Source organism: Hyperolius riggenbachi, chromosome 4 (genome assembly GCF_040937935.1).
Source record: "Hyperolius riggenbachi isolate aHypRig1 chromosome 4, aHypRig1.pri, whole genome shotgun sequence".
Classification (NCBI taxonomy): domain Eukaryota; kingdom Metazoa; phylum Chordata; class Amphibia; order Anura; family Hyperoliidae; genus Hyperolius; species Hyperolius riggenbachi.
In genome coordinates this window covers 238,780,812-238,803,195 of record NC_090649.1, presented here as the reverse complement: position 1 = coordinate 238,803,195, position 22,384 = coordinate 238,780,812, and the positions used below count along the sequence as shown (strand labels likewise).

The following is a 22,384-nucleotide window of genomic DNA, read 5'->3' as shown; positions in this document are numbered from 1 at the left end:
CCGCTTTGTGAATCGAGGCCAAGGTGTGAAACTATCGCCTAGGAGAAAACTTAGGAGAGAAAAAAAATATGTATATATCATCCATTGCTACAGCATTGTGACTGAGTTGTATGTACAGGGACAGGACTTTTTGAGATATGTTGGAATACATTGTAGTTGAGATTGTGCGTGTCATGCGTAAAAAAAGCAGAAAGCTGTCCAGTATAGAAATGCTGGGAAAACCGGAAATGAACCGCAAATGAACACAATAGACATGTGATTCCCAAGCGGCCATTGGCTATAACAGCCAGTTCGGCAGTGCGCCTTTTGCCTTAGACACGTACAACCAGAAGATAATGGGGCTGTGGAATGGTTCTGAAATGAATTATGTAGTGCAAGTTTCATTCATCTGTTCTGCCTACAGAAGCATCTTGTTCAGTATAATAGGATGGAGGAGCTTTCACTTTTACACCTGAAACAGGATGTAATGATACACATACCTTAGATAGACTTCCTGCCAAATCCAAGTCTCTGTAAAAATTGGCCTGTTTTGTATGAGTGTTTTCCATTGTGGTACTTCATAAAGTTCTTCATAAGGAAAAAACAAAGACGGTTCTAATTGAAAAATAAAACATTAAGTTACTTCAGTAGTAAATTACTGTAAACAGCAGATATACTAAAACTGGTAACCAGATTAATAAACACAGCCAATACAGGCTGCACAAAGATCTTGTTTTAATGATTAAAGGTGCGTTCACATGCACAGTGCTTGTTGATGGAAAGGATCGGAACTCAATTCCTCTCAATCCCTTAAAGTGATCCTGAGCCAAAGCTCGGGATCAAAATCGCATACATACCCTAAGAGAAAGAAGCCTCAGGATCCTACTGATGTTTCCCTCGTGAAGCTACAGCCCCCCCCCCCCTTCCCATTGTTGAGCCCGGCCCCTCTGCACATTGGGGCCGTGCAGACCTTCTTCCTGATGCAGGGGTCGCACAGTAGCCACGAGAACCCGTCTGCGCAGCACCTCTGAGCCCGCGGCTCAGGCTTACAGCAGGCGAACTGAGTCAGCTATTGCGCGTCCTCACTGGATCAGGAAGAACTGCATGGCCCCATTAGGATTATCAACAATGCATTGTCGATAATCTTCTGGAGGGGGCCACGCTCAGCGACGGTGGACAACACAGCAGGGGGGAAAGCCTCTATGGGGTCCTGAGGCTTCCTTCTCTTTAGGTATATATCTGATGTTGTATACCCAAGCTTCAGCTCAGGTACTCTTTAAAACAACCATTTGGGAGCCAATTGCTGTACAGAGTGACACATTTATTATTATAAAGGGAGGAGGATGGAGCATACATATAGTTAAAATTACCGATATTCTACTATTGGACAATGGGTAATATGATAGTAGAATGTCGGTAATTTTTATCAATATATTACTAACATTAAACCTAACCTTATTCTCACATGAACTCTATCAATACCAAACCCTAACCAAACAAACACATAGCTGGTGAAGTGCAAGAAGCAGAACACATCAGGAAGCAGCTACAAAGCATTGGATCTCAAGAACTGTATCTATCTTTTCCTCAATCAGGAGCACAGCTCTACCTACATGGACTCCATGCAGACTGTAAAATGGCTGCCAGGTTTGTTTCTTTTATGGGGGGCTCATGTAGTAAAAATGCTTAATTATTTGTCATGTCCCACAGGGTGAAGGGTCAAAAAATGGCTCCATGTTAAACTATAGGACATACGACATCTTTGCATAAAGTCACGGTAAATGCAAATGGCGAACAGCCAATGTTCAACTGGGAACTGTTTGTCCATCACTATGCCTCATCTGTGAGCAACATATGAGCTGAGCTCAGTATGCATGCAGCGTACTGCACTGTGCTACTGCCTGCACAAGGATGGAAGTGCCGCCCCGTTTCCAGGGTCTCTGGTGTAAGGTTTGTCACGACACAGAGCCTCTCCTCTGTGCTGCAGGGCAGTGAAACCTTCCATTTATAAGCTTCAGCTGCAGTGTGAGTATATAAACACCAGTTTGGGACTTCTATGGAATATGGCACTTGATTAAGGGGAAGATGAAAGTTAGGTTCTCCTGTATTGTATCTTCTCATGCTACTAGTGAAGTTGGCAGTCATCACTGTTATCTGTATACACTTGTGTTTTGTGATCTGTAGTGCAGGGTAGACAGTGCTGCAGTGTATACAGATAATAGTGATGACTGCAGATACCCCTAGTGTTATGAGCAGAGATAAGTAATGTAGCCTGAATTATGTACGAGGCTGTGACTTCTTTCTTTTATTTAGATAAAATGTGCCTTTATTCAGCTTGTGTTCGTCTGTGTAGGTGATTCTGTTCTCTCCCCATGTTCCATCCAGGTGGATCTGATCTGCAGATGAATGTCCGTTAAACAATATGAGATATCCAGATATCATAGACTATGAATGCATTTTGCGGGAACTGATCTTTTGCATTACAGTATCTTTAGAATGACCAGTCTTTCAAACCTCCTTGACAAACCTATGTGACGGATAAATTCCTCAGTTTGCAAAGATTTTGATCTGATGGGTGTACTCAGCTTAATAGAATAAACTGTATAGGTACAGTATGCCTTCATACTACATGGAAGGTGGTAAATTTGGTCTGTGATTTTTCCAAAGTCTTTTATATCATGTGTGTACTTAGCTTTAGAGTACTATAACTACATCAACATTCCTTCCACATATCCTGCCACCCCCACCTATTCTTCCATTCTCTACACTGCCTCTCCTATCTCATGCACCTATTGCCCGAACACACTGCTTACCTCCACTTATCCTTAACTATTGAACCACCTCACTATTCCAGCTTTATCATTATATACACATTCCACACATGCATTATCACTTTTTAAGGAAGTGATATCTACACTTGTTACATATTGAACGTACTATCTCTAACATTGAAGAATACAGCATTTGGTTATCTTGTTTGTGTGAAAAGTGTTTTGGGGAGGTGACAGAATTTCTTGCTTGGGGGACCAAATATGTCATAAATGCCCCAGCATATTTAAACTAAAAGTAAAACATAAGTTACAATTACAATTAGCAGTAAAGTTTCTGTATCAGGCTTACCATATATATCAAATATTTTGGCATCAGTCAGAGTACTCACAGGTCCCTATTAAAATAGAAATATCTTGTAAACATTGTACACTCTTTTGAAAACCAACTATTGCTATTAAAAATAGAAAACATAATAAACAAAACTTGTTAATATTGTATAAGACCAAGGAAAAAAATCTGTAAATTAAGAAATATCAAGCACTATTTAAAGGGAACCAGAGATGAACGTTTCACACAAAATAAACATATCAGTTGATAGCTTGTAAAGAATAAATGCTCTACCTGATAATTTTGCCGCTCTAGTGTGCCTTTTTTAGTGTTTTTTATCCATTATTGCTCCAGGAAAAATCAAATATGGCCGCCAGCTCATATCCCTTCTCCTTCCGGGTTATATGAGTTGTTCTGGATGTGCTGTCTAGGCTATATGAGACTAGGCTGCTATCTAGGCTATATGAGAAAGGCTCATCTGTGTGCTTTCATTTTGGTATGATGTACTGCCTGTAGGAAGTGTCTCTCATAGGAATGAAACTGCAGTGATCAGCATCTATGCAGACAGAGCACACAGGGATCATATTACAGCCACAGAGCTTCTCTCTCAGCAGAGCAGCCCCTCCCAGTCATCACAGCTCTCAGTATGCAGGAAATCTAAGCCAGGAGGGGGAAGGCTTGGGCTTGAAAACACTTCACAGTGGAGTGACTCAGCTATAATGATTCCAGGTCAACCCTCGACTGAATAGTTGGTGGATTCTTATCACAGCTGCTAATAGACTAATTAAGCAGATAACAATGAAACTAAAAGCAGGGTAGGTGTTTACTGTCATGTTCCCACTGATAAATGTAATAAAATACATGAGGGTGCTTCGTCTCTGGTTCTCTTTAATATGTGTTTATTAATACGGGTTTATAATATTACACAGCACTTAGCGTACATCAAACAATAATGTCACCAACTATCCATTAGAGGAGTTCATAAAGTAATCCCTACCACAATAAGTTTTAAAGAGAATCTGTATTGCTAAAATCGCACAAAAGTAAACATACCAGTGCGTTAGGGGACATCTCCTATTACCCTCTGTCACAATTTCGCCGCTCCTCGCCGCATTAAAAGTGGTTAAAAACAGTTTTAAAAAGTTTGTTTATAAACAAACAAAATGGCCACCAAAACAGGAAGTAGGTTGATGTACAGTATGTCCACACATAGAAAATACATCCATACACAAGCAGGCTGTATACAGCCTTCCTTTTGAATCTCAAGAGATCATTTGTGTGTTTCTTTCCCCCTTCTGCTCTCATGCAATGAAGTTTCAGGCTGCTTGTTTCTTCCTGCAAACAGCTTTGCCCTTGTCTGAATTTCCTCAGTATGTGAAAGCCCAGCCAGCTCAGAGGACACTTTATCCAGCTTGTAAAAGATACGAGAGCAGAGAGAAGCTGCACTAATCTAAATATCACACAGGCAGTGTGCAGAGAGGGGCCTGAAAGGGGGAGTTCATAGCAGAACCACAACACTGAAGAACTTGGCAGCCTTCCAGACAAAGGCCGACAAGTCTGACAGGGGAAAGATACATTGATTTATTACAGAGACTGTGATAGCAGAAAGTGCTGCAGTAAGACAGAACACATTAGAATAGCTTTTGGAACTTGTAGGATGATAAAAAAACAGGATGCAATTTTTGTTACGGAGTCTCTTTAAGCAGACTCAACTATTTAATTATATTCTGGCTCTGTCAAAAATGTCCCCATTTCCCATGTATAAAGCACCACATCTCAACTTCAAGTTCCAATTCAACTTACTTCTTGGAACACTATTTAAACTCTTAGTTAAGCTACTGGTTTACTATGCTAAGAGAGGTCAGCTTAAAGGGGAACTGAAGAGAGAGGTATATGGAGGCTGTCCTGTTTATTTCCTTTTAATCAATACCAGTTGCCTGGCAGCCATGCGGGTCTATTTCTCTGCAGTAGTATCTGATTAAAACCAGAAACAAGCATGCAGCTAGTCTTGTCAGATCAGACTTATAAGTCTGAACCACTGAAACACCTGATCTGCTGCATGCTTGTTCAGGGGCTATGGCTAATAGTATTAGAGGCAGAGGATCAGCAGGGCTGCCAGGAAACTGGTATTGTCTAAAAGGAAATAAACATGACATCCTCCATATAGCTCTCTCTTCAGTTCCCCTTAAAGCATGATTCTTTTTTATCCAGGTAACAAAATGGACCGCTTTCTCCAGATTGTTATAATTCTCCACCAAACTTTAGTAGTGTGTGTTCCTTCTACATTGAAGAGTTTCAGAAGAACAGCAGCGAAAATAATGTAGTAATAAAATTGATTTACAATATGAATGTAGAAATTAATTATTTATCTCCAAACACTTCAGTGCTGTTCCTGTCTTGAATTAGTCACCATCACTGATTACTAAAACCCAAAAATAAAGATCTGCTTCTAAGTGCACACCATTTAAACTTTTTTGTTTAAAATACCATCCAGTTAAAAAAAGTGAAGTCACATAAATGCCCATATAGCCCCTGTGGAAGCATATTAGTAAAATTGGCCAGGCAGGGTGGACACTGGCAAAGTAGCAGCAGAGTCTGACAAATGCTTTCATGCTAATTGGGTCCCTGTCATACATGCCCATACGTGAGGACTCATTTTTTAACTGGATGGTGTTTCAAAGACTAACGTATTAGAAGGGTGCATTTGGAAGTGGATCTTTGTTTTTGTTTCCCCAATGTCAATGTGACAGCATATGGAGTATAAGGATTAGCAGTCACCGGATGATTGCAGGGGGACTGGCCAGATACCAGATGAGCTGACTATCAGCTCATCTTGACTATCAAAGGCTATTAGACCTTATGATTTGGTTCTAGAGGACTCTGGTAAGTTTTTGTGTGTGTGTGTGTGTGTGTGTGTGTGTGTGTGTGTGTGTGTGTGTGTGTGTGTGTGTGTGTGTGTGTGTGTGTGTGTGTGTGTGTGTGTGTGTGTGTGTGTGTGTGTGTGTGTGTGTGTGTGTGTGTGTGTGTGTGTGTGTGTGTGTGTGTGTGTGTGTGTGTGTGTTTTGATTATCGGTGATAGTGAATAATTTAAAGAAGAAATGGTGTTGAAGTGTTTGGAGGTTCAATGATAGCCAATAAATGGCCCTAACGTACTTCACTTTCCCCATTAGTTCTCTTGCTTTGTCTGTTTATTTATTTATTTATTTATTTATTGCCATATCTACAGGCCACTTTTTATCACCTAGGAAGAAAAAATGTACTGAAAATAATCCGAGAAAATAAATATCAAACCAAATGTAATGATGGGTACTTGTTTTACTTGAAATGGGCAGAAAAGATATTGGCGTCAATTCACCAGAGAGGATTTACTAAGAGAAAAAAGGTAGGTAGTTTATCTCATGAGGTATTTTAACACTCTGGAGTCAATTCACCAGTGTGAGAGGACAGAGAGAAAAGTGTTCGATAGCAGGGGATAATGGAGAGATATGCATGAGGAAAGTGTGAGAAAGCAGAGAGTTAGGTAATCGGTATTAATGATTTACATGGGATACTTTTCCTCTCTGTAAGCTTGAAAGTGAAGCATTGTGGGTAGGAGGCGGAGTTTTACCACTACCTGACCAGAGTATTCCCGCCTTTTACTGCCGGATCATATCATAAATCATATCACGAGTGAGTCTGAACTTCTTCACCACCTCTGTCTCAGTAAAATTATCAAGAACTGTTCTCTCACGAAAAATACGAGGGGCGATTAAACAGACCCTCCTCCTGCACCTTCGTCTCCTCATAATAGAAGCAAGCTCTAAGGCCTAGTGCACACCAGAGCGGTTCGGCTGTGTTTTGCGATCCGCTTGCGGCTGCGGATACGCTTGGGTAATGTATTTCAATGGGCTGGTGCACACCAGAGCGGGAGGCGTTTTGCAGAAATGCATACTCCCGGGCTGCTGCAGATTTTGGATTGCGGAGGCATTTCTGCCTCAATGATAACCTATTTTGGTTCCTGGACGTAGTTTCTACGTCCAGGAACCATGCGCGCTACCGCGCGCTCCCGCGGCCGATCGCGCACGTGCACGCGCACTCCCGGCCACGGATTCGGTAGCCAGGGAATCAATGTATCGGGCTACGGAGCCCGATCATTGATTCCTCTCCCCCGCTGAAAAAGCGACAGCTTCTCTCAGAAGCTGCGCCTTTTCTGGCCGTTCCCTTCCCGATGCGCCACTCTAAGCGTGTGTTACGCTTAGAGTGACGTCATGTAAACAAACTCATGGCCGTCATCTTGTGGCCAAAAAGTAATACTACACCTGTAAAAAAAAAATAATTTAAAATTAACACACATTTACATTATAAATCTATTGTTTACCTCCTACCCTCCCAAAACTACCCAAATAAAATGTTTACAATAAAAAAAAAAAACATTACAATAAAAAAAAACAAACATGTAAATATTTACCTAAGGGTCTAAACTTTTTAAATATCAATGTAAAGATGAAATATTTCTATATTTTTTTTATTTTAAACTTGTAAATAGTGATAGATGCAAAACGGAAAAAATGCACCTTTATTTCCAAATAAAATATTGTCGCCATACATTGTGATAGGGACATAATTTTTACAGTGTTATAACCGGGACATATGGGCAAATACAATACGTGAGTTTTAATTATGGAGGCATGTATTATTTTAAAACTATAATGGCTGAAAACTGAGAAATAATGAATTTTTTCCGTTTTTTCTTATTCTTCCTGTTAAAACGCATTTACAGTAAAGTGGCTCTTAGCAAAATGTACCCCCCAAAGAAAGCCTAATTGGTGGCGGAAAAAACAAGATATAGATCAGTGCATTGTGATAAGTAGTGATAAAGTTATAGGCTAATGAATGGGAGGTGAACATGAATGGGAGGTGAACATTTCTCACGTGAAAACGACGGAACCTGAATGGGTTAAGTATAGGAAAAACGCAAACCGCTCTGAAAAACGGCACTTCAGAGCGGTTTGCCAGGCGGTTTTTGTTACAGTAGCTGTTCAGTAACAGCTTTACTGTAACAATACATGAAATCTACTACACCAAAAACGCTTCACAAAACCGCAAAATGCTAGCTGAAACGCTACAGAAAAATAAGAAAAAGCGTTTTAAAATCTGCTAGCATTTTGCGGATCTGCTAGCGGTTTTTGGTGTGCACCGGGCCTAACAGAGTAAGCTCAAAAGGCTCCATCTTCCACAGCAGCAGCTGCTGTGTGAAAACCACGATATCTCCAGGTTCATTCAGGGGATAAAGAGATGAAAAAATAACGAATGGCCACACCCCCTTTCTTCCCTGGTGAATTGTGATTTGGAGAAAAACTAACTACTAACTATCACTTATTTATCTCATACTTATCTCACATTTATCTCTTGCATTTCTCTCTGTCGATATTTTCCCCTATACTTCTGGAGAATTGCTATTTGGAGATATCACAGGAGGTAAATTACCTTCCAAGAGATAAATAGGTTGGTAACCTCTGGTGAATTGACGCCATTGTATACATAAGGTGAGAAAAGCAGAAGGCAAGACGTCTGAGAATGTTTAGTACATCAGGACCCCAAACTTGATAATTTACTTAGGATTACTGTACAAATCAGGTGTGCTTTGGAAACCACTGCAACCCCTCACTCTTTACACACACAGAGATACACAGACACACACACACACACTACACTACCTATATACTGATCTTTAAATGTATTGTTGGTTGATAAACTACTGGAAAGTCTACAGCATCACCAAGACATGTTATGTAAATCTATCACACTGACTAATTCACAAGAATGTTATATAACAGACAATACACCAAAGCAATCCATGTCTGCATATTTGTTACTGACATACCAAGAGGTAATTTCTTATTTCTTCCTCAATCTAGAGAAAAAAAGAACATGTTGTCAGGAGGGACTCATAGAAATCTTAATTGTTACAACATGGTAGAAGCTATAATAATCAGCGAAAAATCAAAAAGCAAGAAAATGTGTGAACAGCTAAAGTAACTACCGTAGTTATACAGTCAAAACAGTGTGCAGGGTGGGTAATCAAACTAGAAGAAAAGAACCCCAACCTCCTCCTTCCCAACAGCACTAATGTAGATGAACAAAAGTAGAACAACCCACTTGTCTAGAAAGCCATTATTAGAAATGACTATACTGTATACACAAAAGGCAGTTTGTAGTCAAATTGCTTTATATGTCAAGCCAGGTTATAGAATTATAGAATCTCATGAAGGTCTCCTTTTTTTACATGCTTTGTATCTATTCATGAATATTGATATCATGGATAAAGTTGTTATGGATATATCATTTTTGTATTATTTGTACTAATAAAGTTGCATCAGGTTTTGTACTGCAAGATCTTGCTATGGTACATTAATTGGGAATTACAGTCCTTTTTACAAACAAGTATCTATTAGTGGGTGTTGTGGATCACCCCGAAAAGGACTGTGTGTTTTTGCCCTTTCCTTTGAAAGAAGCTTTTCCCAACTACATATTACCAGGTGTTTAGATAAGTCAGAGACTGGCATTCCTACCAGTATAAACATTACTGTATAACTTGTACAAATAGGTCTTGCTCGTATAACCAATCCTTTATTGTATCATACTTACTTTGCTTTCAGTCAAATAATTTTCCTCTTCCAGAAGGGCAGAAGTTTTTTCAACAACTCGCAGTCCCACCAAGGAGAGGGGTTCTTTCACACTGGCAGACAGGACAACATTTTCTGAAGGTCCAACAATGTTTTTACTCCATGATAACGTCACCTATGATACAGCAAATATGCTCTAATTTGTAAACACAAATTAACAAAATGCTTGACAAATATTACATTGGTCAAAAAAAGTATGTATAAAATATTACCTTGTCCTTTAGTATGCCTTTGATGGGAAGCAGTTGTGAGGTCTGCACTATATCAAAAGAGCTGTTGTTGGGATTGCGGAAATAAATCCAAAGCTGAGCAATCGGGGCCCAGGAATGTGCGGGTATGAGGCTAAAAGTTGTTTTGTTGCTGCCTGCGGCTACTACGGTTCCTTTTGCTACGACCTATAAATAAAACCCATAAAGAGATTTTTGCTGGGTAAGATATACACAGTTGGTGATGCAAGCAACTCTTTTTTTTCAGCACACTACCATTAGGAAGAACTGAAAATACAATTGAATCATTACAGTCTTTCATGGTTTCAGCTGATTAATTCAAGCCAGTAAAATTCAAGACACATAATGGAATATTGATATAAATTTGTATTTGAAGCAAACCTGCGCATAATCCATACTTCAAACGTCACACTATCTGCATCTTGCCTTAACAAGTGGGTTTACTGCTGTATGATTTTAATATTATTTCTTTCCCACAGGTCATGTTCACTGCCTGTATTTCACCTATGTGTATATATATATATATATATATATATATATATATATATATATATATATATAGGTGCTCTCATATAATTGTTTTTGACATGAGGGTTATGCACAGCAGCTTGGCAAGTTTCTATGGATTTATTCTCTCTTGTCGAGCAATAATCATAGCTTGTTCTCTAAAGTATTTATTAGTGACAGAGTAGTCCTTTGTTTGTAACAGGAACATTTGGCTTCCTTCCTTTGATAACAAGCCAAACTACTGTAAACAGAAAGGCCCATATGCAATTCACTTTTTCTACTGAGTTTTCTCCTAGGTGATATTTTCACAACTTGTCGTCATAAAATGCCTTTTAATCCCCCAGCAAGCAAGAAAATACTTAAAATAAATTTGATAGTACTTTTTCACCAACTTTTGGGTACTTTTACAATTGTAAAATGTTGCAAATTTAGTTTAAAGAGAAGATGAAAATTATATCCTAGGAGATAACTCAGGTGAAAAAGTTAATTGCATATGTGCCAAAGTGTCTATATCTCTCGAAAAGTTATTCATTACTGCACAGATTTTTCTAGCTTTGGTGACAAGAACATCACTATATTCAGTATAGTATTTATTGTTATTTCCGATCCCAATTTTCCCCGTCATTTCAGGCAACCCTGGACGTCCACCGCCGCGTCTTCATGTCGGCGACAGATGCCGATGATCGCCTGCAGGAAAGCCGGCACCACCCCGAACACGACGACGCAGAACGGAAGGCCGGAGAATGCCGCTATGCATCCGTGTTAACCGGCCTTCAAGAAATATCTGTTCAACAAACTGAAATGAGTTAGAATCTAAACTGGTTAGTTCAAAGTGGTCTAAACACATACCATGTAGTAAACATCTTGAACTTCAGGATATGTATGAACTTGAAGATGAAATGGTGTCCCAATCTGTATGAAAACATATGTTTGTTTTAGCACACTGCCAAGTTGACAAATTGTGATCTATGTGTAACGCCACAACCTCAAGTGACAACACAAATGATATAAACAACTCTGAATGACTATGCTCATTACACGCCTTCAACCCCTATTACCTAACACATGTTTAAATCATGTTGAAACAAGAATCCGCCTGTCTGGTAGCATTTAATTAGGAGCCCCAATGAAAATAATGTAATAAAAAAGTGCTTAAAGCGGACCCAAACCAAACAATTTTTTAATTCAAAATATTTAGTTGCAGCACTCTGACACATACAAAGATACATCAACACTCCTTCAAGCCTATGAGCATTTCAGTGCATGCTTTTCACCCTCCTCTTTGCATAACTAGGGTTATACAGGTGGCAGCCATTAGCAATTCCTCCTTTGCTGGACACCATCTACTCCACCAGTTTGCCGGATTATTTGCCAGCAATATGAAAGGAAGGGAGGGGTTTCTCCAATAAATGTAAAATATTTTATATTTGTCATTATGCAGCTGAAAAAAGGCTATTTATTATTATAATTTAGAAAATAGATTTTATTTCTGAAATCTTGTATTTTTAGTTTGGGTCCACTTTAATTTTTACAATAATTATGTATAAATGATTTAGTCAGTGTTTGCTCATTGTAAAATCTTTCCTCTCCGCGATTTACATTCTGAGATTTATTACATGGTGACATTTTTATTGTGGGCAGGTTATGTAGCTGCTGCTAGCTGTTTTGACAGTTGGAGACAGCTGTAAAAAGCTGTAAACAGCTATTTCCCACAATGGCTATCATTCATAAACGTGTTGTCGGTAAAGAGAATCTGTGCGGGAAAACACCGCTGTCGGTATTTTAGACTTCAGTGTGCTCATTCATAAAAATGTATACAGTTGCGATAGCAGTGCAGAGATTTCCTGAACTAGGCTGGCGGTAGGTAGTGTTGGGCGAACATCTAGATGTTCGGGTTCGGGCCGAACAGGCCGAACATGGCCGCGATGTTCGGGTGTTCGACCCGAACTCCGAACATAATGGAAGTCAATGAAGACCCGAACTTTTGTGGTTTGTAAAGCCTCCTTACATGCTACATACCCCAAATTTACAGGGTATGTGCACCTTGGGAGTGGGTACAAGAGGAAAAAAAAAATTTGCAAAAAGAGCTTATAGTTTTTGAGAAAATCGATTTTAAAGTTTCAAAGGGAAAACTGTCTTTTAAATGCGGGAAATGTCTGTTTTCTTTGCACAGGTAACATGTTTTTTGTCGGCATGCAGTCATAAATGTAATACATATAAGAGGTTCCAGGAAAAGGGACCGGTAACGCTAACCCAGCAGCAGCACACGTGATGGAACAGGAGGAGGCGCAGGAGGAGAAGGCCACGCTTTGTGAGACACAACAACCCCGGCCTTGCATGAGGGCAAGAAGCGTGCGGATAGCATGCTTTGTACCGCCATGCAGTCATAAATGTAATAAAGATAAGAGGTTCCATAAACAGGGACCGGCAACGCTAACCCAGCAGCAGCAGCAGCAGCAGCAGACGTGATGGAACAGGAGCAGGTGCAGGAGGAGAAGGCCACGCTTTGTGAGACACAACAACCCAGGCCTTGCATGAGGGCAAGAAGCGTGCGGATAGCATGCTTTGTACCGCCATGCAGTCATAAATGTAATAAAGATAAGAGGTTCCATAAACAGGGAGCGGCAACGCTAACCCAGCAGCAGCAGCAGACGTGATGGAACAGGAGCAGGCGCAGGAGGAGAAGGCCACGCTTTTTGAGACGCAACCCAGGCCTTGCATGAGGACAAAAAGCGTGCGGATATAGCAATGCTTTTTGCCGCCATGCAGTCATAAATGTAATACAGATGAGAGGTTCAATAAACAGGGACTGGAAATGCTAACCCAGCAGCAGCAGACGTGATGGAACAGGACTAGGAGCAGGCGCAGGAGGAGAAGGCCAAGCTTTTTGAGACACAACAACACAGGCCTTGCATGAGGACAAAAAGCGTGCGGATATAGCAATGCTTTTTGCCGCCATGCAGTCATAAGTGTAATACAGATGAGAGGTTCAATAAACAGGGACCGGAAACGCTAAACCATCCCAGATGTTCATTGGTCATGTTACTTGGTTGGGGTCCTGGAGTGTTGCGTAGTCGTTTCCAATCCAGGATTGATTCATTTTAATTTGAGTCAGACGGTCTGCATTTTCTGTGGAGAGGCGGATACGCCGATCTGTGACGATGCCTCCGGCAGCACTGAAACAGCGTTCCGACATAACGCTGGCTGCCGGGCAAGCCAGCACCTCTATTGCGTACATTGCCAGTTCGTGCCAGGTGTCTAGCTTCGATACCCAATAGTTGAAGGGTGCAGATGGATTGTTAGACACAGCTACGTCATCTGACATGTAGTCCTTGACCATCTTCTCCAGGCGATCGGTGTTGGAGGTGGATCTGCACGCTTGCTGTTCTGTGGGCTGCTGCTGCATGGGTGTCAGAAAATTTTCCCACTCCAAGGACACTGCCGATACCATTCCCTTTTGGGTACTAGCTGCGGCTTGCGTTGTTTGCTGCCCTCCTGGTCGTCCTGGGTTTGCGGAAGTCAGTCTGTCTGCGTACAACTGGCTAGAGGAGGGGGAGGATGTCAATCTCCTCTCTAAAGTCTCCACAAGGGCCTGCTGGTATTCTTCCATTTTGACCTGTCTGACTCTTTCTTCAAGCAGTTTTGGAACATTGTGTTTGTACCGTGGATCCAGAAGGGTATAAACCCAGTAATTGGTGTTGTCCAGAATGCGCACAATGCGTGGGTCACGTTCAATGCAGTCTAGCATGAATTGAGCCATGTGTGCCAGAGTCCTACCAGAATCCTCATCATCCTCTTGTGAGCGTTGTGATAGTTGTTGTGATGCATCATAGTCGTCACCTTCCTCCTGGTCTGCTTCTGCTGACCATTCGCGTTGAATTGTGGAAGTCCAACGTGCACCGCTCTGGCCCTCGTCAGTGGTGGCATGAAATTCCTGCTCCAACTCCAGCTGTTCCTCCTCCTCTTCTTCGTCATAGCTGCTGGGGCCAGCGTTCCCTGAGGCGGATGGCCTGATGTTGGTACCATCACGCTGATCGTTTTCTCCTTCAGATTCCCCCAGTTGCATCATGACAGCTGTTTCCTTGATTTTTAACATCGACCTCTTCAGTAAACACAGCAGTGGTATGGTAATGCTGACTGAAGAGTTGTCACTGCTCACAAGCAACGTGGATTGCTCAAAATTTTGGAGGACTTGGCAGAGGTCCAACATGTTGGCCCAATCGGATCCACAGAAGCTTGGCAGCTGGCCGGATGCGCCTCGGTACTGCGCCGTCATGTACTGGACCACTGCACTCTTCTGCTCGCAAAAGCGGGCTAGCATGTGCAGCGTAGAATTCCAGCGCGTAGGGACATCACACAGCAAGCGATGGTGGGGGAGATTGAAGCGCTCCTGCATCTTGGCGAGTGCCCCCGAAGCAGTACTGGAAGTTCTACAATGTTTGGCCACTCGACGCACCTTCAACAGAAGATCGGCCACGCCTGGGTATGTCCTCAGGAACCGCTGAACTACTAGGTTCATCACGTGCGCCAGGCAAGGGATGTGTGTCAGCTTAGCCAACCTTAAAGCGCGAATGAGATTACTCCCATTATCACACACAACCATGCCCGGTTTCAGGTCCAGCGGTGCCAGCCACAAATCCGTCTGTTCCTTTATTCCCTTCCAAATTTCCTCCCCTGTGTGCTGCTTATCCCCAAGGCAGATTAGCTTCAGCAACGCTTGCTGACGCATGCCAACAGCTGTGCTGCACTGCTTCCACGATCCTACTGCTGCTGGGTTAGCGTTTCCGGATGAGGTACAGCTTTGAGATGCGTTGGAGGAGAAGGAGTCAGAGAGGTAGGTGCTGCTGTTATCCAGTGGGAGGGACGGCGGTGCAGCTGTTTGTGGCGTGGGCAACACCCGTGCCGTAGCAGGTGAGGAATCGCTGCCAGGCTCCACAAGGTTCACCCAGTGCGCGGTAAGGGAGATGTATCGACCCTGGCCGAACGCACTCGTCCAGGTGTCAGTGGTGAGGTGAACCTTGCAGGCAACGGCATTCTTCAAGCTTCGGGTTATTTTGCTGACCACGTGCTCATGCAACTCAGGCACTGCAGAGCGTGCAAAGTGGTAGCGGCTGGGAACCACGTAACGTGGGATGGCCACTGACATCATGCCCTTGAAGCTGTTTGTCTCCACCAATCGATATGGCAGCATTTCGCAGGCCAGAAGCTTGGCTATGCTGGCTGTTACTGCCACGGCCCGGGGGTCATTTGCTGGCAATTTCCTCTTGCGCTCAAACATCTCCGACACAGACAACTGAACCGTAGCGCTGCACACGGAAGGGCTGTTGGTTGTTGTGTTTGAAGAACACTGGGAGACCTCAAGAGCACTACTCCGGAAAGTGACAGTGTCAGCGTCGTCTGATGTTTGTGAATGTTGTGAACCACGCAATGGCTGGGCTACTGCTGCTGCTGAGGCGGGTCTGGTGAACCCAAGGGAGGCAGTGTTGTTTCTGGTACCCTGTCCTGACGCGTTTGCCCAAAGAGTGGGATGTTTGGATAGCATGTGACGGCTCATGCTGGTGGTGGAGAGGTTGTTAATACTTTTCCCCCTGCTCAGGCGGGTCTTGCACACCTTGCAAATCGCCATGGTAACATCCTCAGTGCAGTCTTCAAAGAAAGCCCAGACTTTGGAGCACCTGCCTCCTTGCTGGCGATTTCTGTTTGCTCCTCTTTTGCCTCTCACTTGAACTTCCACGCTTGTGGTGCCTGAAATTGCGCGCCGCCTACCTTGTGGCACAAGGCGAGCTCGTGCAGCAGTGGGTTCTTCAACAGACTCATCTGTGCTGCTGCTACGACGGCGATGTTCTCGTTCACAAACAAAATCTGGGTCTCTGTCCACATTGTCCATACCCTCCTCTTCCATCTCCTCAAACTCGTCATATGTCATTGTTGGCCGCCGCCGTTGAGTAGAGCTCCCCACAACAACCTCTGCGCAGCACACTCCAACGTCGTCTTCCAGATCTTGTCGGCCGACCTCCTGCAATTGCAACCCCTCCTGCCCAAATTGCTCTGGGATTTGGGTTTCCGAGTCCTCTTCGGACTCGCCTTGTATTTCAGTGCGCGGTGCATTTCCCACAGTTAACGGTTGTGAATCCAGGCACAACATTTCTGGCTGTTCCTCCATTGACCTTTGAAAGGTGGAAGTTTGTTGGGCTGGGAATAGCTCCTGCGAATACCCCATTGTGTCCTGAGGTAATTCATCGGACTGGTTATCTGGCAGTTGTGTGCGTGGTGTCGCTGCCGGTTGTGTCAGCTTTGTGCCCACTGGCTCCTTGTAACTGGCTGAGGACTCGGACCTCGTGCGTGATGTGCTGGTGCTGCTTAACCCACTGCTGGACGCTTGAGAGGTCATCCAAGTAATTATCTGGTCCTGTTCTTTTGGATTTGTGAGGGTTGTTGTCCTGGACAACATGGGCGGTATTGAGTGGGTTTTCTTGGGTGCTCCCCTGTGGCCTGTACGTGAACCGTCAGGGGAAACACCTCTTCCCTTGCCCCTCCCTCTTTCACCGGATTTCTTCCTCATTTCACTTATCCTTACAGTACACGCTGACTGGCAGCAGTACAGTGGCAGTACAGAAATGCTATACAGTACCACTATTCCCAGCAGCGACACAGAGCACAATGCTATACAGTGACGGGTGAGCGGTGTACCACTATTCCCAGCAGCGACACAGAGCACAATGCTATACAGTGGCGGGTGAGCGGTGTACCACTATTCCCAGCAGACACAGAACAGTACACAGAATGCTATATAGTGTGGCTGAACGAGCGGTGTACCACTATTCCCAGCAGACACAGAACAGTACACAGAATGCTATATAGTGTGGCTGAACGAGCGGTGTACTACTGTTCCCAGCAGACACAGAACAGTACACAGAATGCTATATAGTGTGGCTGAACGAGCGGTGTACTACTGTTCCCAGCAGACACAGAACAGTACACAGAATGCTATATAGTGTGGCTGAGCGAGCGGTGTACCACTATTCCCAGCAGACACAGAACAGTACACAGAATGCTATATAGTGTGGCTGAACGAGCGTTGTACCACTATTCCCAGCAGACACAGAACAGTACACAGAATGCTATATAGTGTGGCTGAACGAGCGGTGTACCACTATTCCCAGCAGACACAGAACAGTACACAGAATGCTATATAGTGTGGCTGAACGAGCGGTGTACTACTGTTCCCAGCAGACACAGAACAGTACACAGAATGCTATATAGTGTGGCTGAACGAGCGGTGTACTACTGTTCCCAGCAGACACAGAACAGTACACAGAATGCTATATAGTGTGGCTGAACGAGCGGTGTACTACTGTTCCCAGCAGACACAGAACAGTACACAGAATGCTATATAGTGTGGCTGAAAGAGCGGTGTACTACTGTTCCCAGCAGACACAGAACAGTACACAGAATGCTATATAGTGTGGCTGAACGAGCGGTGTACCACTATCCCCAGCAGACACAGAACAGTACACAGAATGCTATATAGTGTGGCTGAACGAGCGGTGTACTACTGTTCCCAGCAGACACAGAACAGTACACAGAATGCTATATAGTGTGGCTGAACGAGCGGTGTACTACTGTTCCCAGCAGACACAGAACAGTACACAGAATGCTATATAGTGTGGCTGAACGAGCGGTGTACTACTGTTCCCAGCAGACACAGAACAGTACACAGAATGCTATATAGTGTGGCTGAACGAGCGGTGTACCACTATTCCCAGCAGACACAGAACAGTACACAGAATGCTATATAGTGTGGCTGAACGAGCGGTGTACTACTGTTCCCAGCAGTGACACACAATGACTGGGGGGGACCCTGGCTAGCGTGGCTGGAGCGCGAACTACCCTGCCTGCCTACCCAAAGCTAAACCCACAGACAAATGGCGGAGATATGACGTGGTTCGGGTATTTATTTACCCGAACCACGTGACCGTTCAGCCAATCAGAGCGCGTTCGGGTCCGAACCACGTGACCCGTTCGGCCAATCACAGCGCTAGCCGAACGTTCGGGGAACGTTCGGCCATGCGCTCTTAGTTCGGCCATGTGGCCGAACGGTTTGGCCGAGCACCGTCAGGTGTTCGGCCGAACTCGAACATCACCCGAACAGGGTGATGTTCTGCAGAACCCGAACAGTGGCGAACACTGTTCGCCCAACACTAGCGGTAGGCAGGCGGTAGTAGGCTTGCGGAAACACAGGAAGCTGCTAAGTTGATACATTTCTGCGTGTTCCGCTCTACTGTAGCTGCCTGGGAGGTCTGTGTCTCCCTTAACTAAACATTGTTATCGCCACAAAAAAGGGAGCGGTATTTCCCGTCCTCACACCGCTTGCGTAAATCTTTATGAATTAACATTTTGCTACATTTGTTACGATAGTCACCGCACAAAGCGGTGATTTATCGCTCTGCTCGGTAATGTCAGCTTTTCATGCGGAAAGAGCCTATGTGTTCAGTAAAGTCAGCTGTTTTAAGCATTTCCGCATGCGGAAATGCTTTATGAATGATAGCCAATGTAACAAGGTTCACAGACAGGAAACTGCCAGAAGTACCTCGGTACTCAGAGCTTCTTGTGGGAGGGGTTTCACCACTATATCAGTCATACAGCGCCCCCTGATGGTCTGTTTGTGAAAAGCAATAGATTTCTCATGTAAAAGGGGGTATCAGCTACTGATTGGGATAACGTTAAATTCTTGGTTGGAGTTTCTCTTTAAGTGAGAGAAATATATACAACTTTACTTTTATTATTTACTTTAAAAAATTAAGATCTGCATGTATTGATGCAAGTTTTCCAAAAACTTTTAGTTGGGGAGGAGATCAGAGGTCAATGTAGTAATGGCTGGGATCATACTGTGAGATTCCCAGTCTGGTCCCTCTCTCTCAACTACTAAACTGACTTTTATTCCCAAGAACATTTTTCTAACCATCACTTTAAAAACCCAGCATCTTTTACTTCCAGGGGAGACTTCTTCAGGGGTGCTGTACAGAGGACAATAAAGCAAGTGCTAAATGCTAGAGCATTACAGACAACAAATAATACAATGAAATATTATGCCAGCAGCCAGGCACATGCAGAGAAGGGGGGGGGGGGGGTGCTCTGAGTGTTCAGGCACCACCTTTTTAAAATTATCAATAAAGGGACTTCTTTGGCTGTGAAAAGGAAGTTCCGCCCTGGCTGCAAGAAGCCCCGCCCACTGCATGCAGTAAACTCTACCACACCTGGGACACTTTGGAGTAAAGAGGCTTCAGAAAGTAATTCTAGTGTGGCCATTCTGTCAGTTGTGTGGGAACAAGTAAGATGGTGTCTCCCTGACAGCTGCACCCACAGTGACCTCTCCCTCCATCTGGCAGTGATCTTGTGGCATATCTGGGTAAAACTGCTGAATCTGCTTTCCCTGGGAAGCGGAAGTAGTACGTTTTTACCTCATCCACATCCACAGACCTCACATCAGCCGCAATAAGAGACTTAATGGAAGAGCAGCCAGCATCGCTCAGACCATCTCTCCCTGTCAATGTACTTGCAGGGCAATCTGAAGTGTGTAACTTCTCACTTGCCCACTGGCGGATGCGCTTTCCTATTCCCCTCCACAGGCTGCAGAGTATGTCCCCCTCCCCTCCTAATGTTAAGGGATGCAGGTCAAGCAGTGTCTGTAGTTCTTCTCTGCTCTCCCCTTCGGCTATCAGCCTGTTGCACTGTACTAATGTGCAACTCCTGAGATCACCACATGACATACTCGAGAGCCGCACATTAGTACAGTGCATCGGGCTGATAGCCAAAGAGGAGAGCACAGAGGAGCAACAGACACCGCAGGACCTGCTCTCTTGCACATTAGGAGGTGGACAGAATCTGCAGCTTGCAGAAGGGGGAGGAAGCGTATTGGCCCGCAGGCAAGTGAGGAGTTCCAAACTTCCAGTTGCCTTGCAAGTACAGTGACGGGGGAGGGGCTGCCACTGAACGATGCTGGCCACTCTTCCATTAAGTCTCCTTATTGCCGCTGATGTGAGGTCTGGTGTTGGGGATGCAGGGGCCCGCTTCACCTGGATGAGGCCACACAGAAGCACAAGGGGTGCAGGTGCGGGCCCCATGTGCTGTTGCACCCATGGCACAAGCCATGCCTGCACCCCTATAGATACGCCACTGTAGTGACCTATCCCTGGACCGAGCACTGACAGTGACCTCTCCCTCCCCAGGGATACTATATGCTATAAAAAAGGGGGGTATTACATATATAATTTAGCACGATTGATCAATTGATTGTGGACCCTTTTCAGATTTCAGCACCACTCCCTTGAGGATCCTCTGCACACCCCTGGCATCTGACCAGTCTGAGAACTCTCAATGCAGGGAGCTTGACCCACACCATCCGAGTGGATCTTTCAGAAGCAGCCTTATCAGTCTGCAGACAGACTGTACACACGCACTACTGTCTGGAGAACGACTGCACAGCAGGAGGGTCTGACGGAGCCGTCATTCTCTTTAGTAGTGCGTGTGTACGCACCTTTACAGACATGCAAGTTTTCCGCCCAACTATTGTCCAAACTTGTTTGTTGGAGGATGGGCTGAGCGTGTGCATGCGTGGCAAACAACTAGACGAGCGACTGATAAGAAGCAGTTTGAATGATACAGGACTGTGGGGGGAGGGGTATCAGGGTTAAATACTTACCTGATCTTCCATTGTTCATTCAGACAGGTGATTACTCTTCCGAGGCCACCCCGGTCTGCATTGCTATGGCCTGCCCCCATACTAACATTCACTGCCTAACTGGTGGCTCCTCATCTAGGGGTGGACTGCAGAAATGCATGTGGAGGTATTTGAAAAGCTTCAGCAGACTTTGGAAACATGGCCATGACTGCATTCCCATGGAGGGGGGAGAGCATCCCCTGTATCCCAATTATGTTGGACCAGGGGGACCTTGAGACCTCCCCCTCCCCCCAATACTGCAGCATTAAGACAGAGCCTAGCATGACAGGTAGTCTTTAAGATTTGTTAAAAAAAACAAAAACAGAGAAGCTGTTCCTAAAATCTTTCTATGTGAGCAAAACAAAACATTTATATAGAAAAAAAAGTTTTACCTTTAGTGATGTTTCTGCTATTTGCATCTGAATGAAAGGATCATTTGTACTTGGTTTTTGAAAATAAGATGATGCAGTTACATTCTGGTATTCAACCTACAGCAGAATTATAAGAAATACAGAAATACACTGAATTCGACAGGGAAAGAGGGAAGAGGAATGTAAGGAATTTTAAATCTTTAAAGTGTACCAGAGACAAAATAAAATAAAAGTTTTTTACATACCTAGGGCTTCCTACAGAAATTGGTGCCAAGCCGTCTTCCTCCACCTCCTCGCTTGCTCGGTGTAACGATTGTGGGATATCTCCGTGTTCAGCGCACAAAGATGTGCGCTGACACTGCGGAGGTCCTCCACAAGCGTGTCAAGATACTAGAACCCAGCTTTTGGTGTAAGCACCAGTAGAGGGAAATTCCTGTCGGCAGATGGCGCTGGGGAGTGCAGAGGAACCAATCCTCTGTACCTCCACAAATGCCAGACAGGAATTGTACGAAGCGCAGAACGCAATCGCAAGAGAAGCGATTGCGAATGAGAACGAGCAAAGGGACAGGTTGTATGTGTGTACGCCAATCTAGTCGCCACCCCGCGACCGCGCACACACAACAGCAGGTGCGAAACAGAAACGCAACCGCCAAGAACGGCGATTGCCAGAAGTGACACAAGGCAGATCAGAACAGAATACGAGGATAGCAAAGGCACAGCAAATCATACAATGAGAAGAGACGGAAAATAATAAACGCTAGCTAACCGCGAACACCGCACTCATTCGCAACAGTGCACGCGGTTATGCGCGGTCTC

At 44.2% G+C, this 22,384-nt stretch overlaps 1 protein-coding gene across 1 annotated transcript in view; it reads right to left on the bottom strand.

Annotated features, from left to right (window-relative positions):
• The window catches only part of LOC137571815 (CD109 antigen-like), a 121,672-nt gene that overhangs the window by 42,568 nt on the left and 56,720 nt on the right, over positions 1–22,384 (bottom strand). Inside the window, 7 exon segments of the mRNA XM_068281493.1 lie at positions 480–594; positions 3,100–3,145; positions 8,942–8,971; positions 9,706–9,858; positions 9,956–10,138; positions 11,327–11,389; positions 21,590–21,685. Of these exon segments, the coding sequence (XP_068137594.1) occupies positions 480–594; positions 3,100–3,145; positions 8,942–8,971; positions 9,706–9,858; positions 9,956–10,138; positions 11,327–11,389; positions 21,590–21,685 (686 nt within the window).